General features: G+C 42.3%; 1 protein-coding gene and 2 long non-coding RNA genes across 3 annotated transcripts; 2 read left to right on the top strand and 1 right to left on the bottom strand.

Annotated features, from left to right (window-relative positions):
- On the top strand, positions 1-6,757 carry LOC143742575 (uncharacterized). Its single transcript, XR_013205490.1, has 3 exons — positions 1-99; positions 5,674-5,697; positions 6,372-6,757. It is a non-coding gene; the product is annotated as an uncharacterized LOC143742575 (long non-coding RNA).
- A 1,172-nt stretch (positions 6,758-7,929) lies between these two features.
- Positions 7,930-9,313, top strand: LOC143742554 (uncharacterized). The gene is made up of 3 exons (XR_013205470.1): positions 7,930-7,999; positions 8,527-8,570; positions 9,073-9,313. It is a non-coding gene; the product is annotated as an uncharacterized LOC143742554 (long non-coding RNA).
- Positions 9,314-12,922: 3,609 nt separating this feature from the next.
- Positions 12,923-14,489, bottom strand: LOC143742527 (uncharacterized). Its single transcript, XM_077235415.1, has 3 exons — positions 14,335-14,489; positions 13,452-13,625; positions 12,923-13,254 (listed from the first exon to the last, which is right to left on the bottom strand). The coding sequence occupies exons 2-3, from the start codon at positions 13,582-13,584 to the stop codon at positions 13,046-13,048; spliced, it is 342 nt and encodes a 113-aa protein (XP_077091530.1). The 5' UTR covers positions 13,585-13,625; positions 14,335-14,489; the 3' UTR covers positions 12,923-13,045.
- Between the last annotated feature and the right edge of the window lie 11,570 nt (positions 14,490-26,059).

A 26,059-nucleotide genomic window follows, 5' to 3' on the forward strand; every position in this document is an offset into this window, starting at 1 on the left:
CGAGCAGCATGGGAGAGAGTTCTGCCATAAACAGCTCACAGACAGAGACTCCACCAGCAGACCCAGCATCAGAGTACACACCTCTGCTCAGCTGTAATGGTGAATGTCTCATTCAATAGAACTGACATGTTCTTGTTCAGCTAACAGTTTTGTGGTCTTATCACCTGTCACGCACCAAATAATAGTATCAGTCCAAATGCAGACCCTAAGAGTTACACTGTCACGGTTGAGAAATTCATGGACGCTTCCTCGCGCTGTGTGTGTGTATTTTTGTGAATGAATGTGTGTGTGTGGGCGTGGTCGCTGATTATCCTTCGGGATTATCAGCGACAGGTGTTGTGCATTACCACTGCTATTTATACTCATCTAGTGCGTCTTGTGTTTGTCAGATCGTTGTTTTGTGGATGTTGCCTGTTGTGTTCCTGTCTCTTCGGCTCCCCGTGTTTCCTGCCCTGTCTTCGTCTGGAGGTTCGCCGTTGCAGTCCTTGTCTTCACTTCTCACCATCACTGGGTTCATCACTTCACGTCTGACCACCAGATCGAGTTGGCCACGCAAACCTGCGCTGCCTTGCCATCACCACCACTATCGGATTACACCGCATTGTGAATCATCTTGTGAACTGCAGCTGCGACTCTCTTATACCTCTGAGACCTTGTCTGTTTCTCATTTCTCTGAGACTGGTGATACTTACTCTAATAAAAGATCTGTTTACTTGCTATTGTCCCCTCTATCCATTCGTTACAGAACGATCTGACCATGCAGGGGGCAGCAGGTGGATCTGATGTCAATGACTACTTCGCACATAACACAGCCCGAATGGAGCAGCAGGAAGAGAATCTCGCTGCAACTGGAAGAGCGGTGCAGGCATTGGTAGCGCAGGTGTCTGGGCTCACCCAACAGATTCAACAACTGAGACTGCCCATTGCGCCCAACCCACCGCCGATTCCCCCCGCACCACCCGCACCCGTCCGTCAACATGAGCCGCGTCTGCCGACGCCGGAGAGTTATTCTGGTGAGCCAAGTTATTGTAGAGCTTTCTTGACCAAGTGCTCTATGTTTTTTGCTCTCCAACCCCAGACATTTTGCACTGAAGATTCGAAGGTGGCCTTCGTGCTTACACTTCTGTCCGGACGGGCTGCGCTATGGGGGACGGCGGTGTGGGAAAATCATCGATCCTGTTGTGACTCGTTCGCGGCACTCTCGGAGGAGATGAAGAGGGTGTTTGACCGGGCAGTCGCAGGCAGGGAGGCGGCTCGCCAGCTCGCAGACATCCGTCAGGGAGAAAGATCCGTCGCCGACTATTCAATCGAGTTTCGCACCCTCTCCGCAGAGTGCCGCTGGAACGAGGAGGCGCAATGGGACATCTTCCTGCATGGGCTGGCTGACCGCATCCAAAACGAGATTTATACCCTGGACCTGCCAGAGAAGCTCGACGACCTGATCGAACTGGCCTTAAGAGTGGATGCACGCTTGCATCGGTTGGAACAACGCACTCGTACGACGCCTACACAGAGGAGCCTTGGGGTTGCCCCACTCAACGTTCGTGATGCGGTCGGCCCCGTCGACGATCACGAGCCCATGCAGGTGGGTCGAGCCCGGCTCTCCCGGGAGGAGAGAGAGAGGAGGAGGTCCCGAGGATTGTGTCTCTATTGTGGCGGGGCTGGACATTTTCTCAATAATTGCCCAGTAAAAGAGCGTGCCCGGCAGTGAGGAAGAGGATCCTGTCGGGCGGGGTCTCCATCCAGAAAACCTCTTCCACCCTTCTCCCGGTGAGATTGCAGTGGTCAACTCGGTCACATCACTGCCAAGCTCTTCTCGACTCCGGCGCAGAAGGTAACTTTATGGACTGGTCACTTGCACAACAGCTTCAGATACCCACCATACCACTCACTAACAAGATCTCTGTCAACGCACTCAATGGTCAACAGTTACCCACAGTATCCCACACCACCAGTCAGATAACACTCATCACATCCGGCAATCATTCAGAAGAACTGTCATTTCTCCTTATGGACTCCCCTCAGGTTCCTATTGTCCTCGGTCACCCCTGGCTGGTGCAGCATAATCCCAGGATAGACTGGGGACATAACTCTGTTTCTGCCTGGAGCACGGAGTGTTATGCGTCTTGTTTAGTGTCTGCTGGTTCGTCTCTGTCTTGTTCTGTTTTGCAGGAAGAGTCGGTGAATTTGTCAAACGTGCCCGCTGAGTACCTCGACCTGAAGGAAGTGTTCAGTAAGTCCAGAGCTGCTTCTCTTCCTCCGCATCGTCCCTATGACTGTGCTATAGATCTACTGCCAGGTACGTCTCCGCCCAAGGGCAAGCTTTATTCTCTGTCTGTTCCCGAGAGGGAGGCCATGGAGAAATATATTTCTGATTCTCTGGCATCCAAATTCATCCGACCTTCCTCTTCTCCAGCGGGGGCGGGGTTCTTTTTTGTGGGGAAGAAGGACGGTTCTCTGCGACCTTGCATTGATTACCGAGGGCTGAACAACATCACGGTAAAGAATACTTATCCTTTGCCGTTGATGTCTTCAGCCTTCGAGAGGTTGCAGGGAGCGTCGGTCTTCACAAAACTGGACTTACGTAATGCTTATCATTTGGTCCGCATCAGGAAGGGGGATGAATGGAAGACCGCTTTTAACACCCCCAGGGGGCACTTTGAATACTTGGTTATGCCTTTCGGACTTTCCAATAGCCCGGCGGTCTTCCAGGCACTCGTCAATGATGTGCTGAGAGACTTGGTCGATCAGTTCATTTATGTCTACCTGGATGACATATTGATTTTTTCTTCGTCTCTCCAGGAACACGTTCAGCACGTCAGACGAGTGCTTCAGAGGTTGCTAGAGAATGGGCTTTTTGTCAAGGCGGAGAAATGCGCTTTTCATGCACAGTCTGTCCCTTTCCTAGGTTACGTCATTTCGTCTGAGGGAGTGCGTATGGATCCTGACAAGGTTAAGGCTGTGGTGGATTGGCCAAGTCCAGATTCCCGTAAGGCCCTACAGAGGTTTCTGGGGTTTGCCAATTTTTACCGACGTTTCATTCGTAATTACAGCCAACTAGCCGCACCTCTGACTGCCTTGACCTCCCCCAGAACGACGTTCAGGTGGTCCGAAACAGCCGAAGCTGTATTCGCCAACCTGAAGAGCCGCTTCGTTTCGGCTCCCATTCTTACGACCCCTGATCTGTCACGTCAGTTCGTGGTGGAGGTCGATGCGTCAGAGGTGGGGGTAGGCGCAGTGCTCTCGCAGCGCTCTTCTTCAGACGACAAGATGCATCCTTGCGCGTTTTTTTCTCATCGCTTGTCGCCTACCGAACGTAACTATGACATTGGTAACAGAGAATTGTTGGCAGTCAAGTTAGCATTGGAAGAATGGCGACATTGGTTAGAAGGGTCGGGGGTACCTTTTATCGTCTGGACTGATCACAAGAACTTAGAATACATTCAATCTGCCAAAAGACTCAACTCCAGGCAGGCTCGGTGGGCTCTTTTTTTCGGTCGTTTTGATTTTACTCTTTCGTACCGCCCGGGTTCTAAGAACATCAAACCCGATTCTTTATCTCGTATTTTTGATCCATCCGAACGCCTGTCTACTCCCGAGTGCATTTTACCGGAGACTCGATTCATCTCCACACTCCGATGGGAGGTCGAATCGAAGGTCAAGACGGCCTTAGAAGAGGTAACGCCTCCGTCCCGGTGCCCACCGAACCGATTGTTTGTGCCGGAGGGATTACGGGCCGACGTTATTCAATGGGGTCATTGTTCCAATGTAGCCTGTCACCCAGGAGTAAACCGAACTAGATTTCTAGTTAAGCAACGATTCTGGTGGCCATCTATGGCTTGTGACATTCGAGATTTTGTTTTGGCCTGCTCGATCTGTGCGATTGGTAAGACTTCCAATCGACCCCCAGATGGGCTTCTTCAACCGCTGTCTGTCCCTTCGAGACCCTGGTCCCATATAGCGCTAGATTTTGTTACCGCCCTCCCGCCCTCCCAAGGCAATACGGTTGTTTTAACCGTAGTGGACCGGTTCTCGAAGGCAACTCATTTTATTCCCTTGCCCAAATTGCCTTCAGCCAAGGAAACAGCGGTGACTGTCATCGATCACGTCTTTCGGTTACATGGCCTCCCGATGGACGTGGTCTCTGACAGGGGATCCCAATTTGTCTCCAAATTTTGGCAAGAATTTTGTAAATTACTGGGGGCCACTGTCAGTCTATCTTCGGGTTACCACCCCCAGAGCAACGGGCAGACCGAGAGAGCCAACCAAGATTTGGAGAGAATGTTGCGATGTGTTGCCGCCAAGAATCCTTCCTCTTGGTGTCAACAACTCTCAATGGTGGAGTACGCACACAACTCGTTACCTGTGTCATCCACGGGCCTATCTCCGTTTGAGGGTAGCTTAGGATACCAGCCACCTATTTTTCCTAGTCTGGAATCCGAAGTCGCGGTCCCCTCCGCTCACGCTTTTGTCCAGAGGTGTCACCGTACATGGACCAGAGCCCGTGAGACTCTGCTCCAAGTAAGGGCGCGCACCAAGGTTAAGGCCGATCGCCACCGGTCAAGACCTCCCGTGTATGTCGTCGGTTCCAAAGTGTGGCTTTCTACTAAGAACATTCCACTCCGCTCCGTTTCTAATAAGCTAGCTCCCAAATTTATTGGCCCATTTCCTGTTACCAAGATTATTAGTCCGGTGACAGTTCGCCTCAAACTCCATCCTGCGTACAGAAGAATTCATCCCGTGTTCCAATGCTCCAAATTGAAACCCGTATTTTATTCACCCATTAATCCGCCAGCCCCGGTTCCCCCACCGCCGCGACTCGTAGATGGGGAACCCACGTATTCGGTACATCGAATTCTGGACTCGAGACGGAGGGGACGCGGATTTCAGTATCTGGTGGACTGGGAGGGTTACGGTCCGGAGGAGAGAAGTAGGGTTCCTGCTAGGGACATTCTGGATCAGTCCCTTATTGATGATTACTATCAACAGGTAGGTTCCTCTGGGAGCTCCAGGAGCCGCTCTTAGGGGGAGGGGTACTGTCACGGTTGAGAAATTCATGGACGCTTCCTCGCGCTGTGTGTGTGTATTTTTGTGAATGAATGTGTGTGTGTGGGCGTGGTCGCTGATTATCCTTCGGGATTATCAGCGACAGGTGTTGTGCATTACCACTGCTATTTATACTCATCTAGTGCGTCTTGTGTTTGTCAGATCGTTGTTTTGTGGATGTTGCCTGTTGTGTTCCTGTCTCTTCGGCTCCCCGTGTTTCCTGCCCTGTCTTCGTCTGGAGGTTCGCCGTTGCAGTCCTTGTCTTCACTTCTCACCTTCACTGGGTTCATCACTTCACGTCTGACCACCAGATCGAGTTGGCCACGCAAACCTGCGCTGCCTTGCCATCACCACCACTATCGGATTACACCGCATTGTGAATCATCTTGTGAACTGCAGCTGCGACTCTCTTATACCTCTGAGACCTTGTCTGTTTCTCATTTCTCTGAGACTGGTGATACTTACTCTAATAAAAGATCTGTTTACTTGCTATTGTCCCCTCTATCCATTCGTTACATACACTCGTTACACTTATTGCACTTATAAAATCATAAATGTTTCATCCTTGAAAACAACAACAAAATACAACAAGTATATGTTGTTTAATTCTACAATTTCTTTCCATAGATTACTACATTATAATATATTAAGGTGAGCACATTGTATGAACTGTAACTGTACATGGTGGTGTATACCTGGTCATTCAATTTCACACCATGTATGTCTTTGTGCGGCTGGAATACACTACATGACTTTTGCCCATATTTTTGCCTCGATTCAGAAATTGATGCTAGTTGCCTAAAGTCAGAGCCAGCATACACATTCTGGGCAGTAAGACTTCACAGAAAATCAAGAAGTGTATGATAGCCACAGACTTTTATTTTTATTTATTTTTTAGCTTCAGGCTATGATTCCATCCAGATGGAGGATATCAAACATGTTTTATAATTTAAGACAATTTTTATAACACTTTCCCCCTGTTTCATAGACAAGGCTTAAGCTAGTCCCAGACTAAAATGCATGTTTGAGCTGTTTTAACTACTTTAACTTTTCTAGGGCACATTTGTAAGTTACTTAAATGTCCTAATTGAACTAAGGCTTAATCCTGGCTTAATCTAAACCCTGTCTGTGAAACCGGGCCATATTGTTTTATTTGGTCATGTGTTTCCTAAGCAATGAGGCACATATTTTTTAGTTTATTGTGCCCAGAACAGAGGCTACAAGTTGTATAGTGTATTCCAGACTTTAAATAGAGTTTTCTTTTAAATGTGTTGTTTGCAGGAGCTTATGCAAAGGTTCATATCACAATTTTATTTTTCCAACAGTGGCTATTGCAGATAAAGAAGCGAGCAGCATGGGAGAGAGTTCTGCCATAAACAGCTCACAGACAGAGACTCCACCAGAAGACCCAGCATCAGAGTCCACACCACTGCTCAGCCCTGAGTCTGACACTCTTTCACTTCCTCCTGCATCTGCCTCCTTGGCTTCTCTTGTTTCGTTCACCACCTCCTTGACATCTCCTATGTCTTTATCCATTGCTCCTCCAGTCTCCCCCCTGACTCATCCTGTTTTCATCTCCTCTCAGTCTAGTCCTGTATCTTCTTCTCTGGCTTCTCCTCTGCCACCAGCCTCTACCCTTTCTACCTGTTCTAAACGGTCCACTGAGCTCGGCAGTCCAGGCCCAGTATCTTCCTCACGAAAAAAAAGACAAATAAAGAGAAAATTAGATCATAAAGGTATGTGTGGATTTGTTGATTTGAGGATTTTCCTTTTGACATATGAATCAAAGCTATGTTTGATTTTGCAATGTGATCACAGGTTTAGTGCTAAAAGAACAGGGCCTTTCTCATTGTTTTTTGAAAAGGACTGGGTTAGAATTCTACCAATGTACATATTGTAATATTTTCTTTTGCACACATTGCAACATATTTATAGCAAGCTATTCAGTGTTATGACCATACAGTACCTAAGCCCTCCTGTTGATCTGAGTGCTTTTATTGTTCTCCTCATTTGTAAATTGCTTTGAATAAAAGCGTCTGCTAAATGATTTAATGTAAACAAATATATAATTAAGAAACATACATTTAGTATCCATCTTATTTTGCACCATTGGAAGTAAGCTATTTTCTTTGAATGTGCGAACCTCCGATTTATTAGCATCTAAAGGTAAATGAATAGAAGAATAACAAAGTGAAGTACATGTGCTATGAACCAGTGTGTTTGGTTATGATAATAAAATTGAAATGTCTTAACAGTTAAAAGTTTGCACAATAAAGCAGCACAACGGACTGCTTTTGTACAGCTTTATTTAATTAATCAATTTTAATAAATTGAAAGCATATTACTCTGGAAGTCAAACACATTGAATGAACAAATGCCGTGGCACTCTTAGCTTTTCTAAGTTAAATATATGTGTATTTACACTTTACATATATGTATATGTAAAGAATTTTTGTGTTGCTTTGACCATTCCCCGTGTTCATACAAATCATGAAATGAAGTGTCCCAACAGTGTTTAAAAAACATGAATCTAAGATGTAACTGCAGGAATAATAATTACATCTCAGTAACGAGTGACAAAAAAATATCATGAGCATGTGAGCATTGTAAAAAGACAGTCTCCAAACAATAAAATCTGTAACTTAAACAAAAAAAGTGTGGTGTGTTATGGGAATTCCCATGTCTCAAAAATAATCATTGTCATATTACTGTAACATCAATGAAAACGGTCCTGTCCATATGTTTACACTAAGCTGCAATTTTTATTTTCCTTTTAAAAATTTGCTTTATCCATGACCCTCATGGTAATGTTAAGAAGATGTTTGCTAACTTTTTCTTTTACTTATGTCTGTTACAAATTATAACCATATTTAATTTTTTTTCAGAATGCCCCATGCATAAAGAATCAACCAGTTTCCCCTACAAAAAAAATTTGAGGAAAAGAATCAGGGAGGTTTGTTTAAAAAAACATTTAAAAATACTGAAATAATGAACAAACAAAAAAACACATTCACAATAACAATATTATTTTGCTATTTTGTATGTTGTAATTCCAATGTAATTGCAAAAAACATGACCAAATATACTAAGTAATTAATGTAAGGTTTAGGTATTCATATAATTCATGTTATAATGTTCAACCGTGGATTTTAACAAGAAATATTTTACTTCACAATTTAAGTTGTGCAAATTTATGCACAACTTAAAAATCCTGACCATAGCAATGGTTGTGTGACAAAAATAAAAACTGCTGTTCCATATTTTACAAAATTGTATTGTTAATATAGTAATAAAGTTATTGAATTATGCTAATTATTAAAGTTTTATTATGCTTACTATGATAGACTTAGTCCCACTAACTATTAATTTCACTTGGATTTAATGTTGTATTTAGCGTTCAGCAGAAGTATGATTGTTACTTCATGTGTTGTAAGTAAATGTCATTAACATTAACCCATGTTTCTTTCTGTTTCTGCTAAGGGTCATGCGGAGGTGTTGGTGCAGTGGCATCCTTGCTCTGGATGGTATGGATATTATTTAAAGTTTACTGTACTGTAGAAAATTGACAGAACTAACAAAAATAAAAATTATATAAACATTAGAGAAAAATAATAAACATTACATAAACATTTAAACATTTATGCAGTTTGATCAGGACTTCAGACTTCAATGTAATATCATTTGAAATGTGGTGTGCTTTTTATTTTTATCTATTATTTAATGCTTTCAACCACTCTTAGTTTCAAGTATTTACTTTTTTATCAAGCCTTTGTTCAGAACTGCATTTTTTTTTGGCTTGAACAATGAGATTATAATTGATTGCGAACACTCAATCAAATGGGACACATTCTGACTGTAGTGTGAATAATTAAATCCTCTGCTGAATGCATATTTTCAAACAATTACATTATATAATATACAAAATACATTATATGGATTACATATCTTATCTTGTTGTACAGAACCAAGATAGTATTAGTATTCCAGTTATGAACATTGTAACTAACACTTTTTGCTGTCTTACAGTGGGAAAAAGTGGAAAAATTCCTGGGAGCCAAGAGAAAATTTCCAAAGTTCATCCTGAAGATGAGTGTGTGTTCCGATGTATTGTTTGTTGCTAGTGTAAAGTAGATGCCTTGTATGACAGTTACAGAGACTGACTTGCAATTTTGTCTTTCAGTGTTAAGGCATATCAGTTCTGATTTATTCTTGTGTTCTGTTTCTATTACTGCTTTTTACAGCACATTATCTGTTTTCTGTGTTTGATGACTGGACTAATAAAATGTTTTGAAATACGTCACTGTCTCTGTTCCTTCATATACACTTGATTTTTAAGATTGTTTATATCTGTCATCTAAGAGCAAAAATATATGTACTGTAACTAAATGCATTTAATGATATTTTTACTGCTGAAATTTTCAGAAAGCCACGTTATTATTATTCTTCAGTTTTATTATTCATTACCCTAACGGACCTATTAGATCACAATCAAGATGTGTTTTTAAATCTATAATGTGTGTATGGGAGGATAGACAAATATATTTTGGGGCCTTGGGTTAGAAGCATCTGAAGCTGGTACTTCCTTTCTCTGCAGGTAAGAACACAAGGAAGACTAAATACTATAAATACGAGAAAATGCTTTTTGTTAAACGATGCCCCAAGCCACGCCCACCCGCCACTGGGCTTTGATATAATTGGGTAATGTAGTCAAGAATTTCCCTCTGTTATAAAATCACCCATTCATTGCAAAACTTGTTATTGGACTGAGAGATCGAATCATTGCTATGGAAAACCGCTGTCTTTGCTACGCATTTAAAAACAATAAATAGCAGAATTAAACAAATTAATCATGATGTTGTGTGCCAGCTGGTCCTTTTCATGAAGTCCCGCCCTTTGCACACACACACTGGTATTCCTATCATAATGGGGACATTCCATAGACGGAATGGTTTTTATTCTGTTCAAACACAAGACCTACCCCTCACAGAAAACATTCTGCATTTTTAAAATACATAAATCTGTATGATAGGAAAACCAGTACACATACGCACGCACCCCTCCCCCTCCCCCCCCACACACACACACACTCTCTCTCTCTCTCTCTCTCTCTCTCTCTCTCACACCCACACACACACACACACTCTCTCTCTCTCTCTCTCTCTCTCTCACACACACACACACACACACACACACACTCTCTCTCTCAAACACACGGACTCTCTCTCACACACACACACTCACACACACAGACACACACTCTCTCAAACACAGACACTCTCTCACACACACACACACACACACACACACACTCTCTCTCTCTCTCTCTCACACACACACACACACACACACACACAGACAGACATACAGAAACACACACACACACACACACACAGACAGACACACTCTCTCTCTCTCTCTCTCTCTCTCTCACACACACACACACACACACACTTTCTATCTCTCTCAAACACAGACACACACTCTCTCTCACACAGACACTCTCTCACACACACATACACTCACTCTCTCACACACACACACACACACACACACACACACACACACACACACACACACACACACACACACACACACACACACACACACACACACACACACACACAACGAATGTACCTAACCCTAACCCCACCTATCCATCTATAAACAGGATTTTTTACAGGAGTAAAATCCTGCAACATGATGATTCACAGGCATTATATTTGCATATGCTCACACGCACATACACTCACTCTCTCTCACACACACACACACACACACACAACGAATGTACCTAACCCTAACCGCACCTATCCATCATCTATAAACAGGATTTTTTTACAGGAGTAAAATCCTGCAACATGATGATTCACAGGCATTATATTTGCATATGCTCACACGCACACACACACACACACACACACACACACACACACACACACACACACACACACACACACACACACACACACACACACACACACAACGAATGTACCTAACCCTAACCCCACCTATCCATCTATAAACAGGATTTTTTACAGGAGTAAAATCCTGCAACATGGTGATTCACAGGCATTATATTTGCATATGCTCACACACACACACACACACACACACACACACACACACACACACACACACACACACACACACACACACACTCTCTCACACACACAGACACACACTCTCTCACACACAGACACACACTCTCTCAAACACACACACTCTCTCTCAAACACACATACACTCTCTCTCACACAAACACTCTCTCACACACACACAGACACACTCTCTCTCTCACACACACACACAACGAATGTACCTAACCCTAACCCTAACCCCACCTATCCATCTATAAACAGGATTTTTTACAGGAGTAAAATCCTGCAACACGATGATTCACAGGCATTATATTTGCATATGCTCACACACAGACACACACACACACACACACACACACACACACACACACACACACACACACACACACACACACACACACACACACACACACACACAGACACACACACACACACACACACACACACACACACACACACACACACACACACACACACACACACAACGAATGTACCTAACCCTAACCCCACCATAAACAGGATTTTTTACAGGAGTAAAATCCTGCAACACGATGATTCACAGGCATTATATTTGCATATGCTCACACACAGACACACACACACACACACACACACACACACACACACACACACACACACACACACACACACACACACAGACACACACACACACACACACACACACACACACACACACACACACACACACACACACACACACACACACACACACACACACACAACGAATGTACCTAACCCTAACCCCACCATAAACAGGATTTTTTACAGGAGTAAAATCCTGCAACACAATGATTCACAGGCATTATATTTGCATATGCTCACACACAGACACACACACACACACACACACACACACACACACACACACACACACACACACACACACACACACACACACACACACACACACAGACACACACACACACACACACACACACACAACGAATGTACCTAACCCTAACCCCACCATAAACAGGATTTTTTACAGGAGTAAAATCCTGCAACACAATGATTTACAGGCATTATATTTGTATATGCTTGTCTCGGTTTAATTATTGGTTGCAAAAAAAAAAAAAAGCAATATGAATGATGTGTAAATAAATTTTTATGTATTGTTATGAGCTATTATGCTGCTTTGGCCACTTGTGCGCAAAATACAAAAATGGGTTATAAAACTAAAAAACACCAGTATCAGCATTCGGGGCTCTATGATCACGTTAATTATCATTAAGGACATAGACCATGGTGCAAAATAATAATTAATATATATTTATAATATATAAATTATAAATACACTGTATTCTACAAAATCTGTATAAGTATTTTGTATTGTTGTTCATGAGTACTAATGTAGTTCATGTTAACATAAAATCCTATTTTAAAGTGAGGAAGAAAATAAATAGCATTTGTCATTAGTTTTATTAAAATTACTTAATATATTTTAAAATGGATATAAAACTGAGATTAAATATTGAGTCTGTGCATACAAATTATTATGAAATCTATTGCCTTAAAGATCAAAATGTATAAATTAATATAAATATTTATTAAATGTCCAATAAATAATAACAAATGATTTTTAACAGTTAAGGTGTAATGTAATGCCAAATGTAAAATCTGAAATATAAAAGTAACAAGTAAGCAAGCTGTAAAAGCACATGGATAATGTAGAGCCTTCTGTTCAATCAGAGCCAAAACGGCAAAGAATTAGAACATGTTGGTGTAAGAAAAAACAACAGACACAGTAGCCCAGGGTTAGAATGACTTTTACTTATTTATTATTTATTTAATTCATCTGAAAAAATGTTTAATTTCCAGACTCAAAACTCAAGAGTCTGATTTTGGGAAGATCCAATGCTTCCAATGTTTGTGCTAAAACTTTAAGACTCTTCTTCAGAAAGTTCTGGACTGCTGTTGTCCTCACTCTCCTCTTCAACATCTTCCTCCAGCGTGAAGAAGGAAGGGTCTGTGTTGACACTGCCATAGGTGCTGGTGACTGCTGCAAGTTTTTGCTGCAGAATGTGCCGCTTGTGTAAGATACAGCAGTATAGCCCCCTGCGTCCCTCTTCGGTCAGCTCTCTAGGGGGATCTTAAGTAAAAAGTGAAGAAAATTGACATTGATAATTAGGCAGCATTTCATTAAAACACAAAACAAACAAAAAAATAACAGTTCATAAGTATTGTGATTTAAAATTATTTACAGGAAACTATAAGATCCTGGTTAATGGCAACCGGCATCAGCATATTTTTACATATAAAATAATAAAAAACATTTATCGTACATACTATGGATCTTGATGTCCTCTTTAGTCTCCTGAAGGAGACTGTCCAGTTTCTCCAATGTTTTCTTTAGATGTTGATAATGCTGAGTCATCTCCTTTACAATGATTATCTTCTCCTCCATGCGCCTGACCAGCATGACTTGGTCAAACACTCGCCTCTTCAAGCGGAGACTCACCACTATTTTTGAAAATAAAAGTGGAGGGAAAAAAAATTAAAACTAACACACAACATATTCAGCTTTACGTCTAGCACAGTGTTCTTCATTAGGCATTTTGAGCGCCTTGAGAATAATATTGATGAAGTACTTTATAAAATGTATAAGGGTAGTAAATATAGAAAATATCCTAATTGTATCATCCCTTAAGTATGCATATAATAATGCAGCCAATACACCTAATTGACAACAACTGAAACATCACACTACAATATAACAGAAAGTTAAAGAAATGCTCATCCCAGTATTAAGATATGTGGATTTTTTTTAAATTAAAAGACATATTGAATGATGTAGGATGTCTAATTTGTAGGCAAATTTATTTCGTGCTTGGGTTGGATTTTGCTATTTCAGGATAGATATGGCTTTCATCTTGAATGTGTTTGGTTATTGCAGCTCTTATAAAAAAAAAAAAAAGTGATGACCACCACTACTAATATAGAATGGGTGTTACAGGAGTAACAATAACTATCAGATTATCACTATATCATATGGGAACATTACAAATTATATTTTAGATAACAACAGAATATATTATGTTTTATTCTTTACTGTATGTTGCACCTTTTTTACTGGGTGGCAGTGTTAAATTGCTGACTGTTATTACTTGTATTAACAATCAACTGAATTTTGTGAATTTAAAAAAGCACAAAAATACAACACATTACTTACCATCTCCTTGTGCTTCCCAAGGCAGAATAAAATCATCAGAGAGACTGCATGCTGCTTCGGTGTCAATTTTCTCTTCACAGCCAGGAATGGTGTTGTACAGCACTATCTTCTCTCTAAGTGTCTTTTTGAGCTCACCAAGTCTCCTCCGTTTGCGTTGCATCCTCCATAGAGATGTTTAACTCCTGCTTGAGACTCTCAAGATTGGCTGCTTCCATTTCTGCTCTCTGTGTAGTCTATTTAAAAAAAAAAAAGACAGAAAACATAGCAACACTGCAAAATTAACCACAAATGCCCCCGAAAAAAATGCAGGGAGAGCGCGATCACAGTCCCCCCATTGCCAGTTATGCAGTCAAGATTATACATTTGGGGAATTCGCAGGGACCAGCATAGCCGGAGTGCAATGGATGAACCACTTTCTTGATTATAGTGTCTCCAGGGCCCAGAAAACACCTCAGACCCGGTGGGTTAATGTGCAGTGTAGGCTTCTTACTTTGACAAATCTTTTCGCCAGTGTCTTGTGGAGACTCTGCACCTTTCTATGGTTCCATCCCATGGCAAGCACAGTTATCATATCTCCTCTGCCGATAAAAAACAAAACCGATAAGAACAAATCAATTGTACAATCTAGCATTGCGTGTACAACACAAGGGTTAACCCTTTTTTCAACCAACCTGACTTAGTCATGTACTTTGTTGTAAGAGCTGCCCTTGAAAGGAAGCTATTGACCTGTTCCACCTCTTCACCAACAGTATTTCCTGTACCATCCTGACTTCTACCGCCCCACCTAACCTGCTCCAAAGAATACGATTAAGACCTTTATCATTCAAATCTTGTTTTTGAATCCTCAATTGAATTTGGCCATGAGCAAATTTTGATGTTTAATATGTAAAAATATACAATGTTCTGAGGTAGGATAATAATGAAAGAAAAGCTTTCACAACTGATAGTAATGTTAACTATGTTTTAACAGTTCATAAGCGTTGTGTGTGTGTGTGTGTGTATATATATATATATACACCTAACACACACACACACACACACACACACACACACACACACACACACACACACACACACACACACACACACACACACACACACACACACACACACACACACACACACACACTAAATAAGTGGTTTTAAACTTGTCCTTGAGGACCCCCAGCACCACACATTTTGTATATCTCAATTGTATGTCGCACTTGATTTAACTCATCAGCTCAAGACTGCAAGACCTGAATTGGGTGTGTCAGATAAGGTCAGTGTCATACTGTACACAATGCAGTGCTGGGGTCCTCCAGGACACGTTTGAAAACCACTGCATTAAAGTATTTCACTAACATGCACTATTTCTTTTTAAACGTGCATATTTACATAGATAAAAATCAAGCTAACTTTTTCTGATTCTGCAATGATACGTTTCTAAAAACTTGCGTTAAAACGTAAACTTAACTTGCACACTGTACCTCACATTTGCCAGTGTGAGCCTTGGCATGCATTACAGAGAGAAAAGGCTTCATCATGGTCAGTGGTTGGATCTCAGATAACTTCTCTGCCATCTTTTCCAAATAAGGCCAGTACCTGTAATGGGAAAATTTGCAAAACTGGTAAGGAGACAAACCAGGACCTATGTGACTTGTTACCATATTAATTTTCTAATTCCATAATATATAAAATGTGTGTTATTCCCATGCATGGCATATATTAATAAAGGTAAAACATCAGTAAAAACTTAATATATCATTTGGCAATGGCTATCTACCTGCAAGCAATGTCCATACAGAAGAATGTTGCATTTGCAGCTTGTGCCAGCTCCTTCTGCAGGAACATTGGGTCGGCATATTTCGCCACGGTAGTGATTCAAGCCTTGCAGCAAGATTCCATGTCTGCACACAGCGATTTCAAGGCCCTCTTCATCCACCTTGGCCCTGGACTTTTGGGATATTTCTCTGCCTGCTGTAAATGTTGCCGGTCCGCAGACATCATGACCTGTCCTCTAAAAGTAGAAACAATATGTTACATGTAATCCCAGGACAAGTAAAAAATAAAATAAAATAAAAGGGTTATAGAGTTGAAGAAATCCTTACACTTAACATCTGGCTTCTTATTTGGTCAACAAAGGCAAATACTTTGGCATCTTGTGCGATGAACAGTCCATCAAAAAGAGATGGTTCGTCTGTCCTGTTAAATGAGAGGAATTCATCACCAAAACAATAACATAATCATAATAATTAAACGTTGCATTCACCTAAATTAATATGACAATTAACCATAAAGGTGCCACACATTTTAGTCTGCATGAACTACATTTGATCTGGAACACTGCGTTTAGAGTATCAGCATGTATTTGTCCCGTGGAAATGAATGCTATAATTAGGCATTAACTTGTGTAAGAAGTAAAAAACATACTGTTTAAAGTAAAAAAATAAATAATACCTTTATTGTTGTTCATGTCTTCAAGCTAAAGAAGGGAGAAAAAGTTCCTGAACAATTTAGCAGATTGTTGTCATAGAACTGTAATATCACAAGCTTGTTTAAAATAGTGTTATATCTTTCAAACACTTTTTAAATTGTAAAAGCATTTAAGTTTAAATGTGAAGCAATCACACATACTTTAAAATAAAAGTATAATTATATAATGACTAGAGCCACCATTTTTGTGTCGAAGAAATATGTTTAGATGCCACAAAATTATTGTTAGTTTTTACAGCAATAAGGTGAAGCATTGTTTCTCTATAAATAACTATCAGTCCATCCAACCAATAGCTATACTTGCTTTTCCTTTAGAGGGTAATGGCATTGGGGGGAGGTCTAGCCTATCCCATCATGCACTGGGTGACAGGTGACGTGCAGCATGGACATATCTGCCACTCTATTGCAGGGCTACACAAAAAGACCACTGCACGACCCTATATGTAAATAAATAAATAAAAAGATTCCACTTACCCTTTTGACTTCTTGAACCGGTAATGTTTTCTATTACCGTCTGCAGATATAGCCAGCATGTCTGGTGTGCATGCTGGGCATTTAAAGGGCTCCATCAGGCACAGATCTTCTTTCTTAAAGTTGCAGAAGGCAAACTCCCGAAAGACTCTGTGGAATGTATCACCACAAATACTACCCGTCTGGAAAGAAGGATGGTATTATTTTGGTTAATAAAAGATTTTGAAGTCTGAAATTTAAACACTTTGGAAATGAAAACAGCCCTTACCCGACCAGTGCAAAGAGATCGATGTTCAAGCATTCTGATAAATGCTTGTTGGGATAAAGCTGGGCTGGCTAATTTCATCTGCTCAAATGATGTGAACAGATCAAACTTGAACAGCATTTGGCAGCTGGTGGTTGCTGGCCAGTATCTGTATTCAAGCAAGTCACTAATCCCAGGAGTCCATTTGGAAGAACAAAGTGGACAGCTTATACACGGCAGACACAGGTTGTATGGACCTTAAAACAAACATGCGTTTACTATTTGACCAGTATTTGTACAGCACAGGACAAAAGAATATAGTAAGCCATTATTATGCTTGACTTCATCTGGTCGGATATAAAAAGGTAGAAGGAAGTGACAAAACATACCATTGATAGTCACCAATACAGTCTGCTTTCCTGGGATAATTTTGAAGTCTTGGTTTGGACCACAGGAACAGATTTGCATCGGTGGAGGAATTGGAAGCATACACACTGCAGTAAATCAAATTTCAGAAAGTAATATCAGTAATGTCTACACATTTACTTAACAAATTTTAAAAAATACAAAATAAAAATATTCAGTTAAAGGAAACTGCAGAGGGCACCTACTACATTATCTGAACATACCTCGTTCACTGAGTTGATATTGACCACTTTCATCAACCACCACTAAGGATGTTGGTGGAATTGGTTTTAAAAAACCATCAAACATAGCTTCCCTATCATGGAAAACATTTTTTCTGTGGATCTCGGTGTCACATGTTGAACAGAAAAACTGATTTCCTGAGGGAACACAGTCTAGGCAACGGACAACAGCATCAACAGTTTTGCATTGTTGACAGCAATGCTGGGTTACTGTCTCTGCAGCCAACATGCAATTTAAGATCTCTGGCATTGCAGCCCTGAATTTTCTTTCAGAGATGACCTGTCTTTTGGTCCATGCAGACATGGTTGGTGTCTCTTCTACTTCCACTGATGTAGAGACAGTGACAGAAGTTAGCAGGTTTTTTAGCCTCTGAAGATGTTGATCTAAATTAATAATAAAAAAATAATAATAATCATAATAATAAGGAAAAAGCCAGTTGCAATAATGCATTTTAATAAAGCAAATTAGCAATTTCTCATATGGCTTTGTCACTTCATATGCATGATGGAAATGGGAATTACATACTTTTGACAGTTGCCTTTATGTGACATTTTAAATTTAAATATAAAAGCTGAAATTATTTAGGCTTTCAATTCAATATGCTTACCAAGACTTGGGACCTCTTGCAGAATGTCATTAATTTGCACCTCCTCAACCTCTGAGAGCTCCCTAGTGCAGGCAGGTTTAACTGCAAACACAAAATGTAAGGATATAGAAAACATTACTGCTGACCAAAAGCTTAGACACTTGTGAACAACAGTATACATGTATATTTTACTGACCAGATCGATTCTTCCGAACACGTTGTGGCAGGATGTTCCCATGCTGGTCTCTCTTCCTCCAGGAAACATTGGAGACTTCAGTTGCCTTTTTTTTTTCTTTTCTTTTTAGTCTAAAAGTAAAAACTAAATGATACATTTGGGGGAAGCATTTGCAGAGGCATTTTCTTTTAAATTAAGGTAAATACCATGATAGAGAAATAATGTATGAAAAACATACCTTTTGGGTTTCCAACTCGTCAGCCATGGTTTTTGCTGCTTCCAGCCATTCATTAAATTGTTTTAATGACTCTGATGCCATTTGTAGATGTTTTTAAATAGAAATAATTGAAGTATAAAAGTAAAAGCACAAAGAAATACAAAACAGGAAAGAGAGAGCATTGACACCATTATATGAGAACTGAAGTGAGCTGGATGATGACATCACTGTTTTCTCCATAGCTAAATAAAAAAAAAATTCAAACTGATTTAAAACAATCTGTATTGTAAAAAGCATTATATAAATAAAGGTGACTTGACTTGTGGCTATAATCTAAAATAGGCAATAACAATGAACCTGAACTGTATTATGTCAACCGATTTTGCCATTACTGCATTTTTTTTTATTCTTTAAAATGTTATATACCTAGCTGAATTGATGCCCTGAATTTAAATAATTTGGATAGCTGTGCTGTGACCGATACTATTATTTGTATAATGCTGAAACTACCTTTTTCTCTAAAGAGAAAACATTTACAGTTTGGGATACATTAGACTGAAATTATTTGTGGCAATATGACAGAAATTGCAGTTCATGACAGAGAATCTGATTAGTCAGACAACATGTAGGTATAATGCAAGTCTTGGTCATAATTTAGGCTAATTACTATTTGCCATCCATTTGAACTATGTTGTGCTACAAACTGAATTTATTTTAATTAATTAATTAATTAAAAGGATAATTTAGGGAAGGTCCCATAAATAATCCTGTTTCGATAGTTTATTGAGAACCAAGGATTTTGCATGTAAGCTAGCAACATGCTGCTAGCGATGAAGCTAGCTAGATATTAGGTAGCAAGGAAATAACGAAACAGTTACTTTCTTAATGAATAAAATGGCAATCACAACTGATTTGTAACCCAGACGTCAAACTGCAATTATTTACTTCCACATAAATTACAAAAAACTAACACGACTAGCTACTTATAAATATATAAAAAACAACAGCACTTAAAATTCACACCTTTCCTACTATGACTGTCAGGAAGAAACCTGACCACGCCCCCCTTCTTCATTTTTCTTCATCTTCCTCTTGGTTCATCGGTTTTTTTATTTTTTTTATTCAGCGCCACAAGAACGTGGTCAAATGGTGATATTGTTAAAAACATTAACGTTAGCTGAACTGAACTGAAAAAAAAAACGCTGAATTTTTTTTAAAAGCACTACATATGATAAAATATATATATCGTGGTTTTATCATCTGTAGTGCTTTAAAAAAGCATCGTTTTTTTTAACCTTGTTACAAAAGGTTTATTTTAAGTTATTTAAAAAAAATAATTTGATAAGAGTTTAATTATTTTGATGTGGTTCTTTACTTTCCAATACGGCTTTTTGAAGAAAAAAAGCACATCAAATACATATATATAAAAATAATAATTACATACCTCAGTTTTCTGTATTAAGTAATCTCGAGTAAATACAATGATATAACAAATAGTATTTTGATTGGTAACGACGGTCAAACGCCATTTCAACGACACACACCGTCGTTATTAAAAGAAGCGCTAGAGGGCGTTTAACTTTAAAACGTAAGTATAGGTCGTAATAAGCTGCTTGCACATACGACCTTTATGGTCGTTTTTTGGAGGAGGAAAGTCTCTATTTTAAAGACTTTAACCATTAAACATGTATAACTAACAAAAAAAATATTTTGGTGAGGAATATTATAAATAAGAATATACAATATAAAATAATATATGTCATGAGGACTCAAATGGCACCAAATGCTAAGAATGACCCACTGAACACCTCTTCCCAAAGTTCCAGGGGAGTGCGGCCACAAGGTATGGGAAGGAAAGCGAGGGACTTGCTAAGGAGCAGATTAGGGAGAGGGGCTGCATAGTGATGGACAAAGGGTTGGTAGTGTGTGCAGGAGACCCTTGGCTGGCAGCAAGCCCTGATGGTATCATTGATGACAAGCTGCTAGAAGTAAAATGCCCTATCACACTCAGTGCTTGCACATCCCTTAATGATGCACTCACTGCCACAAACCAAGACATAAGAGTGGAGGGTGGGCAGTACATTGTGAACCCAAAAGGCCCCAGAGGTTACTACAGGAAGACTGCAGTTGAGTGACAGCTACATGAAAATAGTCTCAAAAGCAGCTTAATAGTGATGATCTGAAATCAGGTTTACAAGAAAAATAGTTATTTTTCTTAAAGCATAGGTTGTTCCTGCCTTTTTGAGCACCAAGCTTTTTCACTTTTTACATCAAAAACGTCTCAGGTTACTACTGTAACCATAGTTCCCTGAGAAAGGGAACGAGACGATGCGTCACTTGACGCTTTGGGAACGCCCCCAGCGTGCATGCGTCTGAGCATCAATGTCAACTAGTCCAATGGAAAGAATGAGCGTCACGGGCGGGTGACGTCATGACCAGGAAGGGATAAAGGCTCACCCGGTGAAACGCGGCATTAGCTTCAAAAAGTCGAAGCAAGCCGATCACAGGGAAGCAGGAAGTATGGCAGGGTGACGCATCGTCTCGTTCCCTTTCTCAGGGAACTATGGTTACAGTAGTAACCTGAGACGTTCCCATTCGAGGGAACTCGCGATGCGTCACTTGACGCTTTGGGAACGAGAATACCCAAAACGCCAGAATTCAAAAGTACCTGAGTGTCAGTCTGTTGGAACTAAGCACTAAGCACCTGAGAACCTGGGGCAGCATCCAGGTCCAAACTGTAAAACCTGACGAATGTGAGCGGTGAGGACCAGCCTGCCGCATCACAAACGTCTTGGAGGGAAACCCCAAATAACAAGGCTTTAGAGGCCGCCATACCCCTCGTTGAGTGAGCTCTGACCACCAAGGGACACGGATGGTCAGAGTACTCGTATGCAAGTGAAATAGCCTCGACTATCCACTTGCTAACCGTCTGTTTAGAAGCAGGAAGACCCTTCTTAGGTGATCCAAAGCAAATAAATAACTGGTCGGACTTCCTCATAGAAGATGTCCGATGAACATAAGTATCCAGTGCTCGCACTGGACACAAGAGGTTCAGCCTTTCCTGGTCCGCAGATGTAAAAGGAGGAGGACAGAAAGCCTGCAGCACGATAGGCCTCGGAATCAAGGACGGCACCTTAGGGACGTATCCCTGTTTTGGATATAAGAATGCCTTGACCATCCCCGGTGCAAACTCAAGGCAAGTGGGGGAAACCGAAAGGGCCTGAAGGTCTCCAACTCTCTTAAGGGACGAAATAGCTAGCAGAAAGATAGTCTTAAGGGTAAGAAATTTCTCTGAAACCGAATCTAAGGGCTCGAATGGAGCCCTAGACAGGCCTTCTAGTACTAATGCCAAATCCCAAGCTGGCACCCTAGTGCGAGTTGCAGGCCTCAGCCTCAATGTGCCACGAAGGAAACGTGTAATCAGGGGGTCTCGACCCAACGATGTACCCCCAACCAGGGCGTGGTAAGCCGCAATGGCCGCCACGTAAACCTTAAGTGTGGAAGGACATAAACCTGACGTAAAGCGCTCCTGCAAGAACTCGAGTACTGTGTTCACAGAACAGTTAACCGGATCCCACTGATGTCGGTGACACCATACAGAAAAAACTTTCCATTTCAGCGCATATAGTTTCCTAGTAGCTGGAGCTCTGGAGCTTAGGATGGTCTCAGCAGCCTCAGCTGAGAGACCACTCTCTATGAGTTGGGCCCCCTCAGAGGCCAAACCCACAGGTTCCAAATCTCTGGTCGAGGGTGAAATATTGTGCCCCCGGCCTGAGACAGAAGGTCTCTCCTGATCGGGATCTCCAAGGGAGGACCGTCTAAGAGATGGATCAGGTCCGCAAACCAGATCCGACTCGGCCAGCGTGGTGCTACAAGCAGTAGGCTTATTCCGTACTGGCGGACTCGTTCCAGAACTCCTGGGAGCAGAGCAACAGGGGGAAATGCGTACAGACGTAGCCTCGGCCACGTCTGCACCATAGCATCCAGCCCCAGGGGGGCTGGGTGAGTAAGAGAGAACCAAAGTGGACAGTGCGTCGTGTGCTGAGACGCAAACAGATCCACCTCTTCCACATCCCAAACACATCCCAAATTTTCTCCACCGCCTCGGGGTGGAGTCTCCAGTCCCCTGGCCTCAGCTCCTGCCTCGACAGGATGTCTGCCCCCACATTCTGGTCCCCAGGAATATACACTGCCCTCAGGGAGAGTACCTTCCCCAGAGACCACAGGAGGATCTGGTGCGCCAGTTTGCAGAGCGGACGCGACCGCAGACCCCCCTGACGGTTCAGATAAGAGACCACTGATGTGTTGTCTGTTCGTACAAGCACATGATGGCCCCTCAGGTCTGGGAGAAACTGTCTCAACGCATTGAAGACAGCCATCATCTCCAGGCAATTGATGTGCCACGAAAGATGATGACTTTTCCACAGACCCTGAACCGAGCGGCCTTCCATTACCGCTCCCCAGCCGGTGAGGGAAGCATCTGTCGAGATCGTAACACGATGGCAAAGAGCTCCCAATACCGGACCCTGGGTTAAGAACCAATGTTTCCTCCATATAATTAAGGCACGAAGGCACCGCCGCGTGACCTTGATCATACGAAGTGGGTTTCCCCTCGGGGAGAACCCTCTGGTCCTTAGCCACCACTGTAAAGGTCTCATGTACAGCAGGCCAAAAGGAATCACGTTGGACGCTGCCGCCAAGAGACCCAACAGTCTCTCGAACTGTTTCACAGTGCGTGACTGGCCTAGCTTTAGCTCTTTGGTGGCTGTCAGGATAGCAGCTACACGAACGGGCGATAGAGTGGCCCGCATCGTCACTGAATCCCATACCACACCAAGGAAAGTGGTTCTCTGTACTGGAGAAAGAACACTCTTCTTGGCGTTGAGCCTCAACCCCAACATCTGCATATGAGCGAGAACGACACCTCGGTGCCGAACCGCCGACTGCTCTGATTCCGCCAGAATCAGCCAGTCGTCGATGTAGTTCAGAATACGTATGCCCTGAAGCCTGAGAGGGGCTAGAGCTGCATCCACGCATTTCGTGAACGTGCGGGTGTGATAAAGCTAGACCGAAAGGAAGAACCCGATATTGGTATTCTTTGCCCCCGAAAGAAAACCTTAGGAACTTCCTGTGCTGAGGGAGGATGGAGATATGGAAGTAGGCGTCCTTCAGATCTATCGTGACAAACCAGTCCTCGGATCTGATTTGAGTTGCGATCTGTTTGAGTGTCAGCATCTTGAACTTGAGTTTCTGTACTGAACGATTCAACAGACGAAGATCTAAAATGGGACGCAACCCCCCATCCTTTTTTGGAACAATGAAATAACGGCTGTAAAAACCCGACTCTCTTTCGGGTGAGTACACCTGTTCTATAGCTTCCTTTGCTAACAGGGCCTTTACCTCTTGCTCCATTACCAGAGCCTGCTCGGGATGCACCACTGTGGGCAGCACCCCGTTGTAACGAGGAGGACGAGAACCAAACTGGATTCTGTATCCTTTCTCTACAATCTGCAGGACCCAATGAGAAATATTCGGCAGAAGCTTCCACGCTGCCAGAAAATTTACTAAGGGAACCAGCCTCTCGAGGCTGGTCTCTGGTGTTATCGAGACAGCCAATTCCGGAGCCTGAAACATAATGGCAGGAACTACCTGAACTGGCCGCTCTAAGGCCCCCCTCAGAGGGCGCGAAACCGATGCTGTGCCGCAGCATAGCATCAGCGACTCGCTGGAGACCGCTGCGCCCTGAAGCACCGAGGGTGGCAGGGTTGGCAGAACGGTCTCGTGAGGACCCCGAAATGGAACGGGCACCGTAAAATGAGGTGTACACCGCTCCACTTCGGTCGGGGCTGTCCTCACAGGCCTGATGCATGAACATCAGGACCTTTTTTTTTGAACCGAAGTCTTCTTCGCCTGAAGAACGGTCCTCAGATCCGGCTTCGACTTAGAAGACTTCGGTTGAGAGGGTTGCGTCTGTCTCCAGTCTCTACGTGGAGGTGCACGAGATGCAACACTCTCTTTCTGATGAACACGATATGATGAGCTCGACGGCTGGGGCTGCTCACGCCCAGCAGCCCCAGGGGGCTGGACCCGGCGAGGGATAAACTTTTTAAAAACGTCCGCTTGTTTTTTTTGACTCCTGAAATCTCTCGACGACCGCGTGGACTGCGTCGCCGAAGAGACCAGAAGGTTCAAGCGGAGCATCTAATAAAAAAGCTCGATCTTTTTCTTTAATTTCAGACAGATTTAACCATAAATGTCTCTCAGTAGCTACCAAGGCTGCCATAGACCGCCCAATTGCTCTGGCGGTCTCCTTAGTAGCCCTGAGAGAAAGATCGGTAGCCCGACGAAGTTCACGAATATCGTCATGACTGACTCCCTCACTACTATCCAGATCCCCCAGCAGGTCAGCTTGATAAGCCTGGAGCACTGCCATAGTATGCAGACATGCTCCAGCTTGACCTGCTGCCGTATAAGCTTTGCCCACTAACACCGAAGTGGCTTTAAGCGGTCTAGTGGGCAAAGCCGAGGCTTTCAGAGACGATGCGGGACCAGGGGAAAGATAACTGGCTAAATTCTCTTCCGCCTGGGGCATCACCTCATAACCATACTCTTTCAGCCCTCTTATTCTCGAATAAGTGTTAACAAGAGGGCTGAAAAGACGTGATGAGTATGGTTTATTCCACGATTTAGAAATCTCATTGTGCAAATCGGGAAAAAATGGAAGCCCTCGTGGTGGAGATAATGTGGTGGAAGATAAAAAGCGCTCATCTAATTTGCTTTTAGGACGAGCGCCCTTATTCTCAGATGGCCATTCAATATTTAACTTCTCTACAGCCCGCGACATAACATCCACCAGCTCATCATATGCTGGGGAAATAAATTGTGAATCTCTTTCCCCCATGTGTGTGC

Source organism: Siphateles boraxobius, unplaced genomic scaffold, assembly GCF_051911475.1.
Source record: "Siphateles boraxobius isolate OS27281-9 unplaced genomic scaffold, OSU_SipBor_1 19, whole genome shotgun sequence".
Lineage (NCBI taxonomy): Eukaryota > Metazoa > Chordata > Actinopteri > Cypriniformes > Leuciscidae > Siphateles > Siphateles boraxobius.

Coding starts and splice junctions, on each gene's coding strand:
- LOC143742527 (XM_077235415.1), bottom strand. CDS start 13,584: ATGCTGGTCAGGCGCATGGAGGAGAAGATAATCATTGTAAAGGAGATG. Junction 13,255..13,451: donor AGAGGACATCAAGATCCATA/GTATGTACGATA, acceptor TTTTTACTTAAG/ATCCCCCTAGAGAGCTGACC.